The sequence below is a fragment of the Rhinolophus sinicus genome, chromosome 8 (assembly GCF_057876585.1).
Source record: "Rhinolophus sinicus isolate RSI-liver-muscle chromosome 8, RSI-T2T, whole genome shotgun sequence".
In the NCBI taxonomy this organism is placed as follows: domain Eukaryota; kingdom Metazoa; phylum Chordata; class Mammalia; order Chiroptera; family Rhinolophidae; genus Rhinolophus; species Rhinolophus sinicus.
Genome location: NC_142508.1, coordinates 20,926,292 through 20,950,029, shown reverse-complemented (window position 1 = coordinate 20,950,029; position 23,738 = coordinate 20,926,292). Strand labels below are relative to the sequence as shown.

Below are 23,738 nucleotides of genomic sequence, written 5' to 3'. Positions count from 1 at the left end.
AAAAAATGAACAAAACAGAAATGGACTCATAGATAACAGAGAACAAACTTATGGTTGCCAGAGGGGAGTGGGGTGAAGGGTGTAGGTGAAAAAAGTAAAAAAGTGAAGGGGGAATAAAAAGGACAAACTTCCAGGTATAAAATAAATAAGCCATGAGGATATAGTGTACAGCACAGGGAATAGAGTAAATAATACAATAACTTTGCAGGGGGGCAGACAGTTACTAGACTTACCATGATCACATTGTAAGGTATATAAATGTTGAATCATATTGTACACCTGAAACTAATATAATATTGTATGTCAGCTATACTTTAACAAAAGAAAAAAATTTTAAATAGAAGGATATTTCCCAAAACTAAGGAAGACATGAGCTCCCAGGTAGAAAGAGTCCATCACCAAGTTTCAAGTGTTATAACAATAAGATTAGTAAGGATAAAGTGAAAATCCTAAAAGCTTCCAGAAAGAGGAAACAAAAAGCTGACAATGCGATTGACATCAGACTTTTAATCATATATAACTTAAAGTTATAAAGGAAAATAACTTTGAAAATAAGTTTAAATCTAATCTTCTACAGCCATTCAAACTAAAACCCAAGAATGAAGTTCATCCAATAGGACTTGGATGGATTACATCCCATGTGAAATCTGAAAGAAATACTAGGATATGTTGCAACAAAAACAACAAGGGGAAAAATGAAAGAAATGAGCAAAACTTTTCAAAAAAGTTATTAAGTTAAATACATCTTATTTGAAAAAAAATCATATATATCAATGTAAATATATAAAAAACAACCTGGTTATAATTCTATAGTAAATTATAATTTATATATATATATATATATATATATATATAACATTGTAATTCTAGATCAAATCCTCACTGGATACGAGGAATGAGGAAGGAGGAGAAGGAAATGAAGAAAAGAAGGGGCTGCTAAGATCCTTGACTTGTTCATGGAAAAGATAGAGCCTGATTAAATATACACTTGGTATAAAAAATGTAGGGGCATTAAAAATTCTTATGAGTAACCACTAGAAAAAAGGTAATAAACTACCTACTTCTGAACTACATAAGAACAAAAAAAGGAACAAGAAATGTTTACTAAAACCAACAAAAAGAAGGAAAAGTTAGTAAAAGGATAAACAAACAACAGGAATTAATAATAAAAAACAAAATGAGATGGCAGGAATGAGTACAAAAATATCAGTAGTCTCACATAATAATATAATCTTGCTTAAAACAAGAAAGATTTAAAATAAATACTAAGCATTGAACTCAAGAAGCTCAAAGACAAAATAAACCTAAGTAGAAAGGAATCAATGAAGATAAAAAGAAATTATTAAATGGAAATTTACTCCTTTTACTGGCTTTTAACCCGTCCCTCTGTTTACAGCTCACATCTCACTTCTGTCTCCCACAAAACCTCTCCCACTTTTCAAGATTCTATGGGGTACATTGATCTGGTCCTTGGCAGGCATTTAGATTTTCACTTCTTCTACTCAAGGAAGTCAGTTAACACTTCTCCATCTGCTTTGCAACTTTAAAAAAAATTGACTGACATTTACTCTTCTCTCTTCTCATGTCTTCTCTGTTCCTGTATTTTTATACTTTTTTAAAAATTCTTTTAATATCCTTTTATTGGGGCTTGGAAAGTGTTGTAGAGACCTTCATTTCCCCACCTGGCCTCTATTCTCTCCTACTTCCTTATTAAGAAAACCTCATTCTCACCAAGGAGCAACAATATAAAACTTCAAAAATGTATTTATCACACACCCGCAGCAGGGATAGTCACGTGACACAGTCCAGGTCAAAGAGATGTAAGTGGAAGTCACTTGGTGGGGCTTTCAGGGAAAACTTGAGAAGGTGGCACACATGGGACATACTCCCTTGACTTCTCCCTTCTTCCTGCATAGGATGCAGACATTATGCTGACGGTGAATTAACCATTTTGCCATCAAATGGCAACAAGCTCATAATAAGAACGGAATGGACAGGTAAAAGGAATTTAGGTTCCTGCTGACATCACAGGTCCACCATCCAAGCCTTGCAAAATAAAGAAGTAAAAATTACAAGGTGTGATCAAAAGATACAGTGAATGTTTAAAAAAAAAAAGTTATTACAGCAAAAGACACACTGCCATTAATCCACCTCAAAATACTCCCCCTCGCTTTGAACACGCTTATCCCATTGTTCTTTCTGAAGCAGTCCTGGACGTTGTCTTTCATGAGTGTCTTTACTTCATCCTCCATCATGACAATGCTCTCTGTCACATGTCACTTCTAGTACAGCAATTTCTGTCAAATAAAAACATTACGGTGCATCCTCATCCACCTTATTCACCGGATCTGGCTCTTCCCCAAAGTCAAAATCATTCAGGCTATCAAGGCAGCCACGACAGCACAACTAAAGACACTCACAAAAGAGGACTTCCAGGACTGCTTCAGAAAGTGGCAAGAACGATGGGATAAGTGTGTTCAAAGCAAGGGGGAGTATTTTGAGGGGGATTAATGGCAATGTGTTTTTTACTGTAATAAATGTTCTTTTATTTAAACATTCACTGTACTTTTTGATCACACCTGAAAGTTTAGACTGAGTAAATAAAAATCTATCTGGCTGGAACAACAGGTACTAACAAAGTCTGCTACAAAGTTAATAGGAAACAAACTGAACTTGCCTGAACTTGGAATGCATTCTCCAATCCACATCTGGATCCATTAGGAAAGAGTGGCAGCTTTTATAGCTCAGGGAATTTAGGCACAACTTCTGATTAATCATTGCCTGACCATTAAACTATGCTAAACTAGGGCAACACTTAGGAAGCCAGACTTACAAATAAAAAAGAAAACAATCAAAAAACTTAAAAATGAGCAGAGATGTAAGTGGCTGCATTCTGTGACAGAGACAGACTCTAAAGAAGGGTTTCTCTGCAATGGCACTACTGATATTTTGGACCAGATAATTCTTTGTTGCAGTGTGGGTGTGGTTTCCTACAAAATGTAGGATGCAGAAGATAGCAACCCTGTCATCTACCCACTAGATGACAGAAGCACCACCCCCCAAGTTGTCATAATCAAAAATGTCTCTGAACAGTGCAAATGTCCCCTGGGAGGCAAAATCACTCACTCCCAGTCGAGAACTACCGTTCTAGTTAACTAATTCAAGCAAGTCAAACAAATAAACTAAACAAATACACATGAAACAGATATAACACCAATCCTTGGAGTGAACGGGGACAGGATAAAGAGCTGTTATAAGGAACAAGATAAAGAGTTGTTACAATATAGTATCAAAAATGTCCAGTTTTCAACAACAAAAACAAAAAAATTATGAGACATGCAAAGAAAGAAAGACAGTATGACCAATATAGAATTAAAAAAAAAAAAGTCAGTAGAAACTGCCTCTGAGGGGTCCCAGATTTCGGACTTACCAAAGACTTCAAAGAGCTAAAGGAAACAATGTGTAAGAGTTAAAAGAAAGACGACAATGATTCATCAAATAGAGGATATCAATAAAGAGATAGAAATGATAAAAAGAGAACCAAATGGAAATTTGGGGGGGTTAACAGGACAAAACTGAAATGGAAAATCACTAAACAGGCTCAACAGCAGACCTGAACTGGCAAAAGGAAAAATAATGAACTTAATAATAGATCATTAGAAATTTTCCACTCTGAAGAAGAGGGGGAAGAAAGAAGGTAAATGAACAGAGACTCAAAGACCTTCACAACACCATGAAGCAAACAAGCTTACATAAGAAACACAAAAGGGAGTTCTTCAGACTGAAAGATTACACTAGATGTTAGTTTTAACCCAAATGAAGAAATAAAGACCACCAGAAAAGATAAAAGACAACTACATTTTCTTCTTTCCTACCCAACTTATTTGAAAGACAACTGCATAAAACAATGATTATAAAAGCAATATTGGGTATATACAGCGTAGTATTATTCTGTAGTACAAAGCAATGGAGTAGTGCTAAATGTTACGACACAGATGAGCCTAGAAAACATGATGCTAAGTAAAAGAAGTCAGTAACAAAAGACTACACAGTGTATGAGTCCACGTATCTGAAATGAATATGCAAATCAGTAGCGCAGAAAGCAGCTTAGTGGTTGCCTAAGGCAGAAAGGATTGGAGGGAAACAGGGAGTGCTTACTACTAGGTGCAGAATTTCTTTCTGGGATGACGAGAATGCTCTGAAATTGATTGTGATAATAATGGTAGCACAACTCTGTTTATACAGGAAAAATCTTTGAATTGCACATTGTGGGGCGGCCAGATGGCTCAGCTGGTAAGAGCACGAGCCCTGAACAACAGGGTTGCTGGTTCGATTCCCACATGGGGCCAGTGAGCTGCACCCTCCACAACTAGATTGAAGACAAACAGCTGCCACTGAGCTGCCGGAGGGTCGGCCGGATGGCTCAGTTGCTTAGAGCGCGAGTTCTCAACAACAAGGTTGTCGGGTCAATTCCAGCATGGGATGGTGGGCTGCGCCCCCTGCAACTAAGATTGAAAATGGCGACTGGACTTGGAGCTGAGCTGCACCCTCCACAACTAGATCGAAGGACAACTGCCTGGAGAAACACACTGTCCCCTGTCGCGTCCAGCGCAACATGGGCAGTGAGGGTGTGAGAAGGGGCGGCTTGGGTTAAGTTTTTAAGAAAGAAACAAACAGAGACTTAATGCAGTTAAATCTCTCCAAAGCCCAGGGGTCTCTCAGTCTCAGAGGACTGGAGCCCAGAATAAGGCCAACTGGGGGTTTTTATTGATAGGTATACAAATACAAGAAAGTAACATTGTTTCTTACACAGTCTGTGAGACTCATGCATCATAGCAGAAAAACGTTTATTCCAATTACCCTTTGTCAGTCAACAGCCGAAGCACAAGGGCCCATGATGTCTTAATTAAGGTATGTACCCTCTCAGGGTCAAGTCTCTCATATTGTAACAGCTCCGTTGGGATAAGTGAGAGAACTGATCTTTATTGTCCTCATGACTTCTCTCACAAACAGGTGCCAGGGAAAAGCAAGAGCCGGCAACAGCTTTTCCCAGGCAGGGGTAAGGGGAGGCAAGGCTTCTTCCCATATTTTTCTAAGGCAGCTCATTGGGGGTCCCCACTTGGTTCCGCCTGGCTTAAGTTGTATCTCCCGTGAGATATCTTACCCATCTTTGGCTGCAAACCATCTTTTGGGGACCAGACAGAGAGACAGGTGTAAACACAAGGATGGAACAGAGTCCCAGAAAGGCACAGTCTCACAGACTCTTCTTTCCTTAAGGAAAGACACGGGGGGACAGTTGGCTAGGCTGTTTGTTGTGTGACTACAGTCCCCCAACGTTCCCCAATAAAATTGAAAAAAAAAGTATACATTGTACTGAAATATAGGTTTTAAATTGACAAAAACAACAAAAGAATTAAATTGGCATACTAGAAAGTATTTAACATAAAAGAAGGCAGTAAAGGGAGAAAAGAGGAACAAGAGAGACACGACATCTAGGAAACAATAGCAAAATGGCGGATATAATCCAACTTTATCAGTAATTATTAAACATATATATATTAAACCCTCTGTTCAAAATGCAGTTTGTTAGACTAGATAAAAAGACAAGATCCAAATACATGCTGCCTATGAGAGATATCCTCTGGATTCAAAGTCTCAAATAGGTTAAGTAAAAGGATGGAAACATGACCATGGAAACAATAACATAAAAGAGTTGGAGTGGCTAGATTAGTATCAGAGAAAATGAATTTCAATATCCTTTTAGTTTCAGTTAGTTTCGCGACCTCCCTCGGTGATGCTACTGTCACACAAGGAGTAAGGCCAAGGGACAGAGGACACAAAGGAACCACACGAAGCTTGGGATTCCCTAAGAGAAAGGGAAGGATTAGGAGCATTTCGGATGCTGGTTCCTTATACTGAGGAGAGACTGGCGACCAAGACTTGCTTGTACTACCAATAAAATACGATTCTCACTGACAACGATTCTCTCCTTAACCAAACTCTAATCAGGCTCCTCTGAGATCTTTTTCAACTACACCTTGACGTTTGGGTTTCTGTGTTCGTTCATCTTTGCTAACTCAGTTTACCAGAATCTCCAGGCTCCATATCTGATCGCTTTCAACATTTGATCAGGTTCCTCATCTCCCACCAACCCCAAGAAGATGCCTAATCACTCTGGCCCTCCTTCAGCAAAAATCCTGTTAGGCTGGTTTAGCCAGAATCTCCCTTTACACCTCATGTTCCCTCTTAGCAACTGTCCGTCCACTGACCCCTACCCTGCTCCTTGGCTACAAATTCCCACTTTTCCTGTTGGATTCAGTTGAGCCCAATCTCTCTCTCTCCTGTACCACAAAACTCCACAGTAGCCCCTCTTGAATCAAGTCTGCCTTACCATCTTTAATAAGTGTTATGAACAAGTTTTTCTAACAACATTCATGTGGGCTCTTCCTCAAGCCAGGGAAACACACACAGACACACACAGAACGATTGATTCAGACATTTAATTTTTAGCATTCACCCATAATAACAGTTACCTTACCGCTGCTAATCTTTGAGCATGGTATTCCGCTGCTGAAAAATATTTTCCTGGGGTTACCAGTTTATCAGTCATATTTGATACATACACACCAATCTTAGTCATCTGTGTGGAGGTTGTATTTGTAGTTTGTTGGAGCTTTTTTCTCTGAAAAACTGTCTAAAATACAAACATAAAAAGTTTAAATAAATATACACTACACACATATGAGTAAAGAGCATATTTTGCTACATACTTAAGTGAATTTTATTATTTTAATTGCCATATAATTCCTTAGAAGATTTTATTTTAGGGAGGTACACAGCATAACATTTGTTGATTCTGTAGCTTCAAAAAACTACATTGAAAAATAAAACTATTACCTGGGTGTCCCTACAAAATACATTGCATTTTTCAAGAGTCTTCTTAGGTACGGTTTGTGTTCCAGCATTGTGATATTCTATTCCTGTCATTTTATGTCTGAATCCACCAAGAAATGGTTTGTGGAAGTCGGATTTTATAATCTCAACAGTTACCTGCTCATACTGATCAATGCCTGAGGACAGAAAACCAAGCATGAATGGAAGTTCAACTCCAAAATGACTCCAAAATACTTTACCTAAAAGACCTCAAACAACTAACCAGTTTGCACTCTGACAGTTATGACTTGAGAAGCATCATTTAATCCATGTATCCCTTTGATTGGATAGAGATCTGGAAGTGTGGAAAAGATTTCCACTTGGACAATATCTTCTGCATTAATTCCATGTTGTAGCAGGGTCTCGTTATTTTTAAGAATCGTTCCTAAAAATCAGATAAAATTGTAAGAAGTGTCATAACAAAGACGTAACCGTATGCACTCATTTTAAGGAGGTAGAAAACATCAAAGGCGCTCACATAAACACATGTTGTTTAATTACCAAATATTGACTGGTATCAAAGTATTGATGGACAGTGGCCACCTCTTGTCATAATGTTAGTGCAGAAAACTCCACAATGGAAAAGTTCGAGTGGTACTCCTGAGCAAGAATTCGGCATTATAAGTAAAGCTACAACTCTCAACTCATCAGAAATGCACATGTATAATAACCACGCAATTCTATATATATTCAAAACAATTTTTAAAACATTTCTGAGCAAAATCATATTCTAAACACTGACTCTCTAAAATATAACAATGTGTCATATGTAAGCACAGGACATATCCGTATCAGGGAAAACCCGATTATATTACTATCCAGCCCTCTTTCCAGCAAAAAAGTATATACGCAGAATTCCAAAGAATCCCTTCCTTTCTGTTTCTACAATCAAAAACTCATGTAAATTAATTCATGCCAAGGTGGAGCTAAGCCTCAGTTTTGTGCTAAAATAAAATCACTTTATTTTTATATTGTATTCCTTCAACTTCTACCTCTGACCTGTTGGTTTATTCTATAAATGGACTCTAATTTTGTTTCTTTATTTTAAGGTGTACCACAAGATGTATGGTGCTGGCTGCTGTTTTGGGTCATAGAAGCTTTACTGATAGAATCTATATCAATCTTCTAAAGTATGGGCTCCCTAAAGTACAATTAAGAATTGAACATAGCAACGGTTTTGTTATACTCATTCTTAGAAATATAGCAAATACCACTAGCCCTTTTAAACTACATTCAAGAAAGTACAAAGATCTTTTGAGTTTCAATATACCGTAAATTCTTTTTTTTCTGTTTTGTTTATTTTGTTCTTTAGAATCCACATATAAGTGAGATCATATAGTATTTGTCTTTCTCTGACTGACTTATTTCACTTACCATAATACCCTCCAGGTCCATCCATGTTCAAACCCTAAATTCTTAATTTAAAAAATTGACATGAATGTTATACAGGTTTTGTGATAGGTTGAAATAATGGCATTACAATATATTCATGTCCTGATCCCCAAATCCTATGACTTACCTTATACAATAAGAGTGACTATAGATTTTATTAAGGATTTTGAGATGGAGAGATTATCCTGGACTATCCGATGAGCCCTAAATGTAATCACAAGTGTCCTTATAAGAGAAAGGAAGAGAGAGATGTGACTACAGAAGAGATGATATGCCAGAAGCAGAGAGATTTGAAGATGCTATGCTGCTTGCTTTGAAGAGGGAGGAGGAGCCGGGAGCCAACGAATGCAAGGACTGCAACTCTAGAAGCTGGAAACTGCAAGGACACCGACTCCTCCCACCAACCTTCAGAAGGAAGTTTTACTCTGAGGGAAACTGATTTAGGATTTCTGACCCCCAGAATCATTAGAGAAATACCGTGTTGCTTTAAGCGACTAAACCTGAGGCTAATGCTTACGACAGTCACAGGAATCTAATACAATCCCAGAGCCCTCTTCATTCCTCTGCTAGTTCCCATAGGAGGCTCAGTTCCACCAAAGCTGAACTCCAGTTCTAGTACCGGAAGAAAGCACCTCTCTTAGAGGGTGGTTGACAGAGGATGCAGCTTTCACTGCTGCTATGGACAGAAGCCTGTCACACAGTGCTGGTGCCCAGTACTTACACACACAGAACAAAGACCATAAAATGCAAAGGAAGAGGTGCTTAGGTCCCACTGGCCAGCTACTCCCGTCTCAAAGTGCTCTTTCTTCTCCAGTTTAGAACTTCACCTTATACTTCATGCCCAGTAGTTTCAATCTCCCTCTTTGGAGTCATACCTATATTTAAATTCAGACTCTTTTTAGCTGAATTTTTAGCTATGTGAATTTGCACAAGTTCCCTGAGCTTTAGTTTCCTTCTCTCAAAAAAAGTTCATAAAGGGGCCGGCCTGGTGGCTCAGGCAGTTAGAGCTCCATGCTCCTAACTCCGAAGGCTGCCGGTTCAATTTCCACATGGGCCAGTGGGCTCTCAACCACAAGGTTGCCAGTTCAATCCCTCGACTCCCGCAAGGGATGGTGGGCAGCACCCCCTGCAACTAAGATTGAACACGGCACCTTGAGCTGAGCTGCCGCTGAGCTCCCAGATGGCTCAGTTGGTTAGAGCGCGTCCTCTCAACCATAAGGTTGCCGTTGGACTCCCGCAAGGGATGGTGGGCTGCGCCCCCTGCAACTAGAAATGGCAACTAGAAACGGCAACTGGAACTGGAGCTGAGCTGCGCCCTCCACAACTAAGACTGAAAGGACAACAACTTGAAGTTGAATGGCGCCTTCCACAACTAGGATTGAAAGGACAACAACTTGAAGCTGAATGACACCCTCCACAACTAAGATTGAAAGGACAACAACCTGACTTGGAAAACAGTCCTGGAAGTACACACTGTTCCCCAGTAAAGTCCTGTTCCCCTTCCCCAATAAAATCTTTAAAAAAAAAAAAAGTTCATAAAAATAATACCTACCTCATGGGGTTGTTGTATGGATTGAATGAGAACGTGGTAACGTAGGCACCGCATTTTGTAGACGGACGAGCACACAGTAGATGCTCAATAAATTAACCATCATCATCAACATGATCATCATATTATCATCATCACTATTTAAATTTTAGCTTTGGTTCCCCAACCAAGATTTAATAATCAGTTGTTTGAGTACACAAATATTATACTATTAGAGCATATTCATTATAATAGTTTTCGGAAAATAATTTTGAAATTAAACTGATTGTTTTTCTCTGATTTGACAAGGAGGGGGATCTTGGTAAGTAATGGTTTACTACATTTTATTGAGTGCTTAGGATTTTCACACATACACACACAAAAAGTTATTTCCCTGGAACTGTTTTGTGGCACCTTTATAAGTTAATAACAGAACTTTTTAAATTAAAATATGAGGATTTGTGCAAACATTCTGTAGAAACATTTATTTAGCTATGTTAGTCTGATTAAGTCCATCACTGGTACAGAGACTATATCCTCTCATGAAGAAAGCTAATACAAAGTGGGCTGCTAAATACTAGCCGCAAAATATAAACTTGAACCTCATGGATATGTCAATTGAACTTAACATATAGAAGAGACTGACAAGATACCCCATTTTCAGTCCTCTTCTTATTCTATACATGCTCATTTATCCTTTATTTTTCTCTACCTCATTTCCTCCCATTCCCCACATGGAGTCTTCTTCCAGCCACACTAAATTTCTTACCACTTCCCTCAAGTCCCAGATTTTCTCACCTCGCTGGGGCTTACCACTTTTGCTAAATGAAGCTTTCTAGGATCTCCCAGTTTCTTTCCTCCCTGTTCACACAGCTTCCTGTGCGTATCTCCATTAAAACATTTACACACTATGTGGCAACTATTGCATGCGTCTTTTTCCTTACTAGTTAGTTAAACAACTTGAGCACAGGGATTTTGTGTCATGTTTCTTTATATCTTCAATTCTTAGCAAAGTATTCAGAACAAAGTGCGTCCCCGATAACAATGTCTTGAATGAATGCATGCATAACCATAATATAATGTTCAAACAGTAAATATCACGATAGTTTAACGAAATCAAATTTACACGTAAAACTAAAGAGGTCTTGATAAGTTTTATCAACCTCCAAACTTACCTGCACATCTTATCTGTAGTACGTCAGCTGGGACACTTAGTTGGTTTGCAAAATGATCCTTGAGGTATTTTAAAAAGGTGTCAATTCTAAACTGCATTATAATTTCCTGGCCCACAGGAAGAAGTACAACTTTTACTGCAGGAAAAAAAGAAAAGAAAGAATCATAGTCAAAGGTCAGCAACCTACAGCCCACAAGCAGATAAAAAATTATGGGACAATTTTTAATGACATAGAATGCAGTTGCTTCTGCCACGTTCCCCCACCCCATTTCAATGGTAAGAGTTACTCTTCATTTTCCATAACGAGAAGTGACAAACATTCAGTTGCAACCTTTGGTTTTGAAAACTGACTTCAAATCTCAAGAACTGAACACAACTCCAGCTCCAAGTTCAGATCTCTTCTAATTCCCTGGCATGAGGGTCGGTGCACATTCAGGATTACCTCCTCATTCAGAATACCACAAGAAATAGAAAATAAAGCTACACTGCTTTGAAGGATCCCAATATCTGCTACATGTTACTCAGATATAAACATAGAAAACATCTCAGAAAACCAAGCATGTTTGTGTAGTGTGTACCAGAAAAGGGGACCCTAACACCTGGAGGGCCCTGAACTTAGAAATGAGCATGACCTGTGCACGCCCCACTTTATAAGACAAGAAATCAAGACACATTAAAAACAAAGAAAAACTGCTATTGTAGAAAGATTATCTGTTCACAAATTATAGGAAGGAAATACAGTATGTGAAAACTAATTCTTATGGGGTAAACTTTCCTCTTTTAGATCTTGCAGACTTTAAATTTTAATGGAGAAGAAGTAATTAGTAAGATGGAGTATAGAGTACACACTGTAGGCCAAAAAAGTGTTGTGTATTTCTCGATGCCTGACATGACAATTTTCATCAAGCTAAACAAGACATCTGTTGGTAATTCCAGGATGATATTCAAATAGGCATGGCTGATGCTAAGGTACTTCAAAGTTGTTAAAACTTGTTTCACAGTTCCCTGTCAACAGAAAGAACACCTTCACAGATGTTACATTATCAAAAGGCTACTTAAACTGTTTTTTGGATTCAAAATTCAATGATAAATATATTTTAAAATTTTCATAGCAGTGGCTTCCTAAGCTTTGGGAAGGAGCAGGGCGTTAGGGAATGTGTGAGTCTCAGAAACTATAGGACCAAGACAACTTTTTAAACCACCAAGTGTTTGATACAAGCTATAATATCAGGGAATCCCAGAAATATGAATAAATGGAGCCCAAATTGACACTGAATAATTATGGGAAATTGAAGAATAACAGTCTCAGTTATGTATAACTGAGCTTGACTAATTTCTTCTCCTTCCTCCTTTTTACGCTTTACTTATGTGCACATATCACACCAGGGTAAACTACCCCACTGGATTCAAAAGCAACACTTTACCAAACTAAGCTGCTGTTACTGCTGTTAACCGATGGCCCATGTTCTCCACCCTATGAATGGAAACTCTCTCAAAACTTGGGGGCAAGGGGTAGGAGCAGTCAGTTAACCATGCACGCAGGATGGTTCCCTGTGTAACGCCTTCTTGCAGCTCCCCCTGGAGCTTTACCAACAATGTAGTAGTAACTGCTACATGCCATCAACATCATATCCTTAAAATGAACCTCTAATGAAAGACAGTAGCTTTTCTGAAGATAAATATAAGGTAACATTACACAGAAATTTGGAACTATGTACAAGCAACATGGTTTGTGGAATGAGCACTGGATAGGAAACTAGGAAGTCTGAAGTTCCTATCCTACCACTTGCTAGCTGGGTCCAATTAATTCCAAACTGGCATGCAAACAAATTACTATTATACTCAAGAATGTGTCCATCTTTTCCCAAGCTCCCTACACATTTTTAAAACCTATGTTATTTGGGAAAAACAGATAAATATCCTTTAAAATTTAAAGATGCTCACTTATTTAAGGAGAGTAGATACTGGAGAATAGACAAGCTTCCTACATAGTTAAGAGATTTCAAGAGGTATAGCTAGAGAAGTTTGGTGGATAAAGGGAAAGTCACATCAAATATAAAATAAATCTTTAAGCAAAAACAAACAAGAAAAAGCAACCATTCTTCAAAATCAGGGAAACAAATAGCTTTATCCTGTCTTCCCTAGGTAATACCTGTCGCTAAGGAATGTTGCATTGATGTTTTCAGAGATTCCTTTACAGCCTTTATTTTATCCAGAAATGTCAGATGATAATCCTCTGATTGCTGTTTGGTTGACTGCATTGCATTATCCAATTGACTTAGACTGTGCCTTTCAGAATATACTGGAGAATCCAAAACTTGTTCAGGTAACATAATCTCTTCCAGAAGATGTTCTTCATCATTTATCTCCGGGCTTGAGGCGCTCTGGTCATTCTGCGCCTCTGAACGCGCTTCATGGCCCCCACCAGATGGTTCTGGTTCAGACTCATTGTCTTCAGTTTGATCTGACTGGGTAAGGTCTTCTGAGGGAACTGGAATAGTGATCGTTTCATAAGCACCCTCTCTTTTTCCTGTCACATCAGGAATATTCTGAGCAGTAAATTCTTCCTCCTGATCAGACATTTTCCTGAATTGAGAAACATAAACACTTTTACTGTACATAAAAACTTCTATACCAAATATTAAATTCATTGCTGGCATACAGTAATGGTCATAATATACTATAATGGTGCTCAGTACTTTTTTAAATATTGATTATCTTAGTAATGTCATCAGGTAAAAACATCAGTGAATTTTTAATAAGAACACGACAGAAAGTGAAAAAAGTATACCAGAAAGAGAAATTCAAAGCACAATGTGAGAGAAAGCTTCTGTGAAGGACATATTGAAAACTGTTGAAAAATATATTGTCATCTCTTCCTTATTCAGTAAATGTTTGTGAAAGAAGGACTTTTCGAATAACTGTTTTCTGAATACAAAACTAGCACAGGATTTATGCTCTGGCATTACAATTGATTAGAAGCTCAAGGAACGTGACAGTTCACACAGCAACTATATCCTAGGTAGTACACACTCCCTGAAGCAGCTTTGCTCGCAAGAGTGGTAGCAGACGTCTCCAATGACCTCTGCCCCCCAAAACAAAATATACCAACAAACAAATGTGGGTTGATCTTATAGCTGACTGGGGCCTGAGCTCCTGCAACCAAGAGCTTTGGCTCAGGAAACAGTGTGACAGTGAGTGTCCAAGGGCTGGGGTCAGGGTGGACCAGGGCGGCCCAGAACCAAGCTGCAAAGGCAGGAGCAGTTCAGAGGAGTGAGGAGGCAGCCAGCAGGCAGCTGCCAGCAGAAGCTAGCAGCCAGGAAGGGGGGACAGAGGGAGTGGACTCCAGGCTGATTTCTGTGGCAACCAGCATGGGGAAGATGAAAACTTGGAACAGTAGTGGGGGGCAGGGGGGTGGGAAGCTGTGTTTGGGGCTTCTACTTTACGCACAAATCCTTATGGAAAAAAATATTAACCTTAGTCAGTGAAGTTCTCTGGCTACTAGATGACAGACTACCAAAAAAAGAAGAGTATCTGGAATAAAAACGTATAGGTGTTGAATTCAATGAATTGAGTTGAAGAGAGAATGAGTAAACTGGAAAATAAATAAAGAGATTTTTATAGAGAATGCTTCAAAGAGATAAGGATGTGGAAAATATGAGAGATTAGAAGCCATAGAAAAGAGAAAAGGTACAGTATATTTTTCTGCTAAGCATATATCTTATTGTGAGCTAAGAATGGGTTTATATTGCTAAAATAAAGAAAACAAAGAATATGCAACAGAAACTGCATGTGGCCTGTGGTGTCCTTTACAGAAAAAGTCTGCCAGGCCCTAATCGAGCATATGTCAAATTAAAGTCCCAGAAGGAAACAGAAAGATGGAAGAAAAGAGATATTTAAAACGGTAATGGCTGAGAATTTTTCAAAACGGATGAAAAATGTAGAACCACAGATTCAGGAAGCACAACATAAATCTATACCTAACAGGATAAATAAAAATAATTCATAGCCATATACATTGTAATTAAATTATGGAATAACAAAGAAGAGGTCCAGAAAGCAAGCAGTGATAACGAACATACCACCTACTGTTTTGAATTATATTAATTTGCTGACATCAATACAGAGCAAAGAAAAGTAAAATCACTGCAGATTTCTCAGCAGAAAAGCAGAAGCCAACGCACAAGCAACAACGTGCTAATTAAAATAAGACAACTATCAACCTAAAATAGTGCACACAACAAAACTATCTTTCAAGAAAGAAATAGAAACATTTACAAATAACTTACCACCAAGGTATCTGCTGTAAGGGAACTTCTAAAGGATACACTTGAAGGAGGAGGTAAATAGGCCCAAAGGAAATCCGAAGAGCAAAAAGGAAAGGTGAACAAATAAGTCTTAAATATATGGATAAACCCAAACAAATATTGTCAACACAAAATAATAGTAGAAAATTAAAATATTAGACAAAAGATGTAATTGGGAAGAGAAAGATGAGAATAAACTGTTTTCAAATCCTTATACTGTTTACAAAATTGGGGGATATGATATGCTTAACCCTTGACTTTGTTAAATTAAATATGCATAGTCAAAGTTCAAGTACAACAAATAAAATAACTGAAATAAAGTTTTAAAATTCCAAGACAATAAAGAGGGGGAAAAGTGAAATAAGATAAAACTGAACAAAAATTCAATTTTTAAAAAAATTCAAGAAAGCTCTTAAGCCTTCACCCAAAAAAAAATTTTCCTTTTGGTTATTTTCTCCCATAACAGAGATTATGGCCTGATTAGAAAGAGAGTATCATAAAGAAGCCCTAACTCCTAGCAACGGATTCATCTGCCCTTTTTTGGAGTCTGAGATAATGCTCTTGTTTCTATCTACAATAAAGAGGGAAAAAAGTGAAATAAGATAAAACTGAACAAAAATTCAATTTTTAAAAAAATTCAAGAAAGCTCTTAAGCCTTCACCCACAAAAAAATTTTCCTTTTGGTTATTTTCTCCCATAACAGAGATTATGGCCTGATTAGAAAGAGAGTATCATAAAGAAGCCCTAACTCCTAGCAACGGATTCATCTGCCCTTTTTTGGAGTCTGAGGTAATGCTCTTGTTTCTATCTGTCGAGCCATCATCCCTCTAAACTGGCAAAGATGGCATCTTCTAAATCAGCAACAGCAACAAAATCAGAACTTCTGCTCAAAAGACACAACTAAAAGAAAAAGACAAGCCATAGAGTAGGAGATATTTTTTTGCAAAACTCATATCTGATAAAGGACCTATATTCAGAATATATAGAAAACTCTCAAACTCAATAAAAAAAAAATTTTTTTTAAATAAAAGATTTCAATAAGACATGTCACTGAAGAACATACATAGAAGGCAAATAAGCAGGGCCAGATCTAGGTAAGTGTGGTGCCTGCACTGAGAAGAAATGCCTCCTAAAATTTTGGACCTAGTTGCCTCAATTGCCTTACTCTAGTCCTGGCCCAGAGAATAAGGATGTGAAAATATGCTCAACGTCATTAGACATTAGAGAAAGGCAACTTCAAATCACAATGAGAATCCATTACACACCTATTACAATAGTTAATATATTTTTTTAGTCCAACAATATCAAGAGCTAGCGTCATGCAGGGACTCTGGTCCCGCTCCCTGCACAAGAACGCAGGATATGGTGAGGCCATAAAGGAATACCAATGGAGCCATGGATAGGGGGCTCATACCACTATATTCCTGCTGGCAGCTGGTGGAGACACAAAAGCAAACATCTGCCAGCATCCCAACAGGCGGTCTTCCTGCACCCCAGTCTCGCTGGCGGCCGGGCAAGACACAGGAAGTAGTATCCACACGATGTACAATCCGCCATCCGTGCTTGCTAACCCCACTTGCTAGCCGCAACCCGCCGTCTGCTTCTCTGCCAACCAATCAACCCCTTGCTAACTGCTATCCGCCCTTGCTAGTTTACCCACGGCAGTTATATCAGTGGCTAATGGCTAACCAGTGACAGCTGATGCCCACCCAGCCACAGCGGACGGCCATCTGATTACAGCTGATGGCCGTCTAATAACCGAGCCAGCACCTTTCCATGTGAGGCCGAGAGCCTGGAAACTGCTCTCTGGGACTCTGTCCCCACAGCTTGTGAGTATGAAGACAAGTAGCTTTTATACCTTGATGGTGAAAATGAAAATTGGCATAGGATTTGGGATAACTGTTTGTCAGTTTTCTTATAAAATTAAACATACACTTCATATTACTCAGCAATCTGTGTCGTTACCCAAGTGGAATGAAAAACTACATTCACACAAAACCTGTACACAAAAGTTTATAAAGGCTTTATTCTTAATCACCAGAGACTTGAAATACAAATGATCCTGAACTGATGAACGGATACACATACTGTGATGCATTCATAAAATGGAATACTATTTGGGGCGGCTGGATGGCTGATGGGTCCTAGAGAAACACACTATTCCCCAATATTCCCCCCCAAAAAAAAAGTATCCAAGAAACTTATCTTTTTTAAAGGACTATTACTCAACAATAAAAAGGAATAAACTGATACACACAACAACATGGATGAATCTTGAATTATGCTAAGAAGCCAATTCTAAAGGCTACATACCATCTGATCCAATTAAGTGAAGGAGCAAAGTTGTTGGTGAGCAACCGCCAGAGCTCCCGGGGTGAAAAAACAGAAACTGCCCCTGCCCCGTGTAAGAGAAGGAGAAACTGAAAAAAGAGGCAGACCACTCGTTAGTAAGTGGCAGTTTTAATAAGCTACCGAATTTAGGTAGGAGGCTTGTCTTGAGCAGCTGCAAAAGGAGTAAGTAGATCTCTGCAATCCCCACCAAAATCTTAAGAGTTTATATAGAGGCCTTAACCAGGCTGAGTTGTATACAGACCAGATGGTCTCAACAGCACATTACTCTCTCAAGAACTCTTTTCATCCTTGAAGCACCTGCTACTACAGGGCGGGACCAGTGGGCAGAACCTCCAAGCGACAGTGGCGGGAGTAAGGAACCTCCAATTCCTCCGCCCAGTTCCAGGGTCAACCCAGTCACATCCTCTTGATGACCTCCAACAGCACAGGCCGGTATGTATAACAGTGTTACAGGCACCACTAGTATATTCATACATGCACAGACTTTCTCTAGAAGGTGAACTGGAGGACGACGCGGTGGGGGAGTGCGTGGGGGGAAGGCAGATTTTCACTGTTCATTCCTTCTGCTGTTTCAACTTTTTGTCAGGTTTATGTATCATCTATTCAAAAATAAATGTTTTCATCTTTAAAAATTGTTTAAAAAGGCAAAGCGGTCTCTATGATTGCATACAGAAAAGTCCCCCTTTCACCAAAAAAGCATGATGTCACTGACAGATCTAGAATGTTAGTGTAAGCAGGAAGGCAGGGATCAGTTTTGCCTTCTACCAAATAGATGTGTGAGTTTTAAAGGGTTTTAAGCGGTAGGGCAAAGACCACGGGTGGAGAGGAGGGAGAGAGAGCCAGTGAGGCAAGTCTGTAAGCCCCCTAGTTACTAAAGAATGAAAACGGTCACCATGGAAGGCTGAACATTTTCTAATGCCAGGTCTGGGTTACACACACATCTTGTTGCTACACTATGAAGGTGAAAAGCCCTAGGGGTGGGAGGGGAGGTACGCCTCCTAGCTCGCTGCTGCTGCTGCTTCCGAATCCCAGATCAGAGCTGCGGGGCCAGAAATGGAACCAAGAAAGAAGGGATGCTGTGCACGGATTTTAAAGTACAAGTGGCACATTCCCGACGAGCCAAGCAGTCCCGGGTCCAGGCGGGAAAAGCGCCCGGCACACAGTCCTCGGCATCCACTGCTGCAGACACTGACTCAAGGCCGGTCTAGGCCGAGCCAGCAGAGGGCAGCCAGGATCTGTCCTCCTACCTGACCAAGAAACGCAGCTACGCCGGTCGCAGTGCTTCCTCAAGCTCCTAGAAAGCAGCGTCCGCCCTCGGAGTCTGTTGCCGGCGGTATCCCAGCAACGACCGTGGCACCACCTCCTCCCGCCTCCGCACCGCTCCCGCGAGAAGAGGCGTTTCCCGCGCTGGAATGGAGGGGGCGGAGCCAGGCGGCGAGAGAGGGAGGGTGGGGCGGGGCAAGGGGCGGGGAGAGTTGTTACCCACTCGTTAGACCTCAGTTACTGGACTCTAATCACTCTGCAAGGTCCCTTCTAACACTTGTGAAAGGGCACAGTTCTCCGAGCCAAACATTGTGTTTGCCCTTACAGATATAAAAAAATCAGGATTACAGAAAATATAAATATGAAATGAGAGGAAAGACTGACAAAGGAGAACACAATACAACAGTAGGTACCTACCTACTTTTGTTAAATTTAGAACTTGTCTCTTGACTTCCTGGCATCCAAAGAGAAAAGGGAGACAGGAGCTACTAAATAATTCCTCTTTTAAGTCAGGAGAAGCAAAGCTTTTGTTAATCACTAAATTATAAAGGTTTTTTATTTTCCTATCACTATAAATTATTCAACTTGAAGTTTTTAAACTATTGGGGGAAAGTTATGTTCCCATTGCAAATGTAGTAACAAACATAGTGTCTATTTCATAATAATAGCTAACATTTATTATTTGTTACTAAGCACTTTATATTTCTAATTTAATCCTTACAATGATTTTAAGGAAAACTGTAATTAGCCCCACATTGCTAATGAGGAAAAGGTTTAGAGAGGTTTAGTGAGGGAGCCAGGATTAAACCCAGCAGTCTGAATCCAGAGCCTCAATTTTAAACCACTATTTGTGCTTCCTTGTTTAACATCCTTTGCTATTTAAAAAGGTTGTAAGGTTAAGGTAATAAAATTAAAAATGTTGTCACATATAGTACAGGTCCATCACTCCTTCATAATGTTCAATGTCTTCCCTCCTTTGTATCAATTCTACTGAAATTGTGTTCTCATCTCCCATAACTTCCTAATGTCCAATGTCGTTTTTTCAGTCATCCTACTTTAAAATATACTAGAAAAATACATATTATAGTCTCAGATAAAACTGGCTTTAATGACTTTAAATAAAGCAAATGTATTTAAATCACTGCATGAATCCATATTTATGAAGACCAGACAAAAGGAGGGAAAGGACCATTCAGATAAACACTAGGTTTAATCTTTCATGGGTAAAGCAAGTGTGATCAGAGGTGTGCAGACAAGTGCTTCCAAACACACCCCCACCCCCATCTCCAAAATCACAATATCTTAATTTTACTAGAAATGAGAATTCCATTGGTTTTAAACACTCAACTTTCTGGGTCTCCTCTTTAAAATTTATCATCCACTGCCCTCCACGTTAGGGACAGTATGAAAAAAACTAGGTTTAGACATAGAGGCAGAAGATGAAAGGAAGAAAACAAGGTGGTAAAGAACTTTAAGTACTTCAGAGTGTTAAATGTGACTAGATACCCACGATCTGTTCACGTTTTATGTATAGTTTTCTGTGGAGATGATTTTAAACAACCACGTGAGCCTAACTTAATTGGTAGGCTTCCCAGATAGTCCATTCTGATTATTACTGTAGCACATCAAAATCACACACGCACACAAATATATACTGTAGTTAATTGGTTACATAAAATGAATGTAAATGCAAGCTGAACACAACCAATAGGAAAAACTCTCCATTCTAAAAGTGGAAACGTAATTTTATATCACTTTCCATTCACTTTTCACAATAAACCTATACATTTTCTCAGGATTTATTGCCCCAAATGAGTTATGTTTATTTCTCACGAAATATGTCTTTATTTATCGCAGCACTTATTTACAAAATAAACATTTCTCTTAATGTGATTTTATTTTTACAAAGATGCTACCTAGTGGCTTTATGAAATCAAGCATATCAAAGTATTTCCCATTGTTACTTCAGGCTAAAATGTATTTTGATGTAAATGAATTAGGAAAAAAATATTAGAATTTAGAAAAACAAGGACTTCAAATTATGCTTTGGAAATTATCTATATGTATTAAATTTGGATCATAAATTTGGATCATGAGCTTGTTAAGAGACTGGAAATAGATAGCATATCCATAGTCCCTTTTCTGAAATCATAGGGACAGATGTTTGAAAATCGGGATTTTTCCCATTTTTGAAAGGTGTATTCTGTGACACATTCAGTCAGGCTGGAGAAGTAGAATTAGAGAAGCAGAATCAAATACATTAATAGTTATGTGGCAAAATATATTCATATTCACATTAAAGTATGATAAAGACCACTAATCGCCTTATGTCAATTCTGGTCAGACTTTACGTCCAATGAGTTATGAAAAAATATTCTGTTTTCAACATATTTGGAGTTTGGAAATTAGATAGGAAATTTTCAATCTGTTTTACCCTGAGAAAAAGAACCAACTCTCCTGTTACAGGAAAAGGGGAAGAAAAAAAAAGAGTAAAATGAAATATTCTATCATAAAATAGTAATGTTTATCTTTATAAATGCCTAAAAAGTTTGTCTGGAAAAAAAAAATATTTGAAGATCATGAGAAATCCCAAAAAAGAATCTCTGCAATGCTTTTCATTTACAGAGTCATATACAGAAAAAAACCTATTTCACCATAAATTACATTTAAACACACTGCAAAAAATTAGCTGGTAATATAAACCTAAAGATCTCTGAAAATTCATTATTAGCAATGCATGGCAAGATAAATTTGAGTTCTACAGCACATTCAAAATCTTTTTTTTAAACTTGGTTTTCTTTTGTTGCTCTGTGTGATGTGTCACGTTCCCTTTCTCTGCCCGTGTTGTAGCACATGTTGACATAGCGCCATCCTCAGCCCAGATCCCTTGTGACTCTTTTGAACACTGTCAACCCTCATCAGACATGTATACTCCTATGAGTAAGAAACAAACTTTCTTTGTGTTAAGACTTTGGGATTTGCAGGTAGCATATGCCAACTCATTACTTTTCTCACTACTTTATTTTCACTAACTAGGTTTGGCTTGTTACCTCTAAATAAAGAATGGAATAAATTTCTCCAGTACCCATCAATAATTCAAATCCCATGTCACATCCCCACTTTGATTTCTTGTGAATTCTTTTTAAAATAAACCTCTTCATCCTCTTCTAAACTCCTATCTTCTCATTTACTTTTTTCCTCAAAGAGTATTACTATTATTGTAGCACAGGTTGTAATCCCATTGAGAGCCAAGTTTTAAAGGAAATTCTGCCCTCAGACGCAAACAGCATTCATGGTTCAGCGACTTAGCACTTTACCCCAGATCCTTACAATACACTTGTATGGGAGGGTTCTTTCACTTCTGTTTCTTTATATTAACTATGGAGGCTGGGAAGAAAAAGCTGGTATTAGCCTATATGTGCAAATTTTCTCATACACAATATTGTTGGTTTTCTCCCTTTGAAAAAGAAAGCATGAGGCTTGATATAGGTAACTGGGGAAATGGCATACGAGCTCCAAAGTCAACTCCTGTTGGAGAACATGTTAAGGAAGGTCTTGCAAGATTGGAGGTCTTGGTTTCTCAGAATAGTGAAACTGAACTCATGTCTTCATAGAACTCCTGGGAAAATGGAAGAACACAGACTATCTATCTGGAATACCACTGTGGCTGTCAGATGGAATTAGAAGAACTGGAACAGTGGGAAGACCTCTTTGAAATGCTTGCTTAAGCATCAGGTGAGGAAACATAACCTCTAAAGACAACAGGGCAAGTTTCCATTGTAGTAAGTCCCAAAGTCAGCTACTTAAGAATCTAGATCTCCATTTGACAAAAGACTGCTTGCTTTTTATCTGGTATCCTAATCCTCATTGTTGTGCGTGCAAATAAACTTGCTTTGCATTATAACAAAAAGCTCAGCTTCACCTTGCTAACTGCACTTTAGGATTAGAAAAAGGAAGACAATCAGAATAAGCTTCTTCCATCACTCAAATCTGAGGGAAAGGCAAGGAAGGGGAGAGGGAGAGTAACAGTGATGGGACACAGTGAAACCGGAGGCCTGGTGACACGATGGCTGCCACTAATGGCATCATATTCATTCTATTCAGGTGACAGACTACTCCAACTTCGCCTGGTGTAAAGGATGGCAACCCCCAGAGCTGAACCTTACTCCAAGTTGGTGTCACAATCCAGTTTACTACTTCTGTTCGTATTTGTTCTTTATAGGTACTTTGACAGGATAACATCAAACCTGTTATCCTTATGAAATCATCACTTCCCTTCACAATCGAAATCATTACAGGTTGAATGAAGTCTTATGGTTATTCAGATACAAGCCATTTTCATCCCAAAGAACAGAATACTCAGAAATTTGAATGTTCTGCACTCAGTCCACAGCTAGAAGGAGGCATCAATTTTGCCGCCATTTTCTTTGTTTACAAAGCTCAAATGGATTAGTTTTTCTTTTAAAGTGTCTGGAGTATGGTAATTAATTTGAATAAAACATGAGGAGGCTAGGAAAAACTGAAATGGGCCATTCTGAAATGGGAAAATTACTCAAATTAGTCTAAAAGCCACTTAGCAACACTGAAGATCTTTAAATAGAAGAATCATCTCCAATTGATTAGGAAAGCTTAATCGGGAAGTTCATAGGAAGCAACCGGAAAGCGTATGGGCAGTTGGAATGGCAGTCGGTAAATGTAAAAGGATGGACCACACTGCAATGCCCTTCAGACACCCACTGGCTGCCTGTGATCCAGGTGAAGATGTTCGCACGAGATGAAGTCTAGTTTA

The 23,738-nt window shown here is 38.7% G+C and overlaps 1 protein-coding gene across 5 annotated transcripts in view; it reads right to left on the bottom strand.

The window, feature by feature from the left end:
- Nucleotides 1–21,609, bottom strand: part of IQUB (IQ motif and ubiquitin domain containing) — a 181,205-nt gene extending 159,596 nt beyond the window's left edge. For 3 of the 5 annotated variants that reach the window (XM_088799942.1, XM_088799941.1, XM_019750074.3), the window contains exons 1-6: nt 18,934–21,609; nt 13,180–13,613; nt 11,029–11,163; nt 7,157–7,318; nt 6,898–7,070; nt 6,539–6,694 (exon numbers count right to left, since the gene is read on the bottom strand). In XM_088799942.1, the coding sequence (XP_088656068.1) occupies nt 6,539–6,694; nt 6,898–7,070; nt 7,157–7,318; nt 11,029–11,163; nt 13,180–13,609 (1,056 nt within the window). In that variant the 5' untranslated portion in view covers nt 13,610–13,613; nt 18,934–21,609. The other 2 variants (XM_019750075.3, XM_088799940.1) reach the window with 2 other exon arrangements.
- Nucleotides 21,610–23,738: the final 2,129 nt, after the last annotated feature.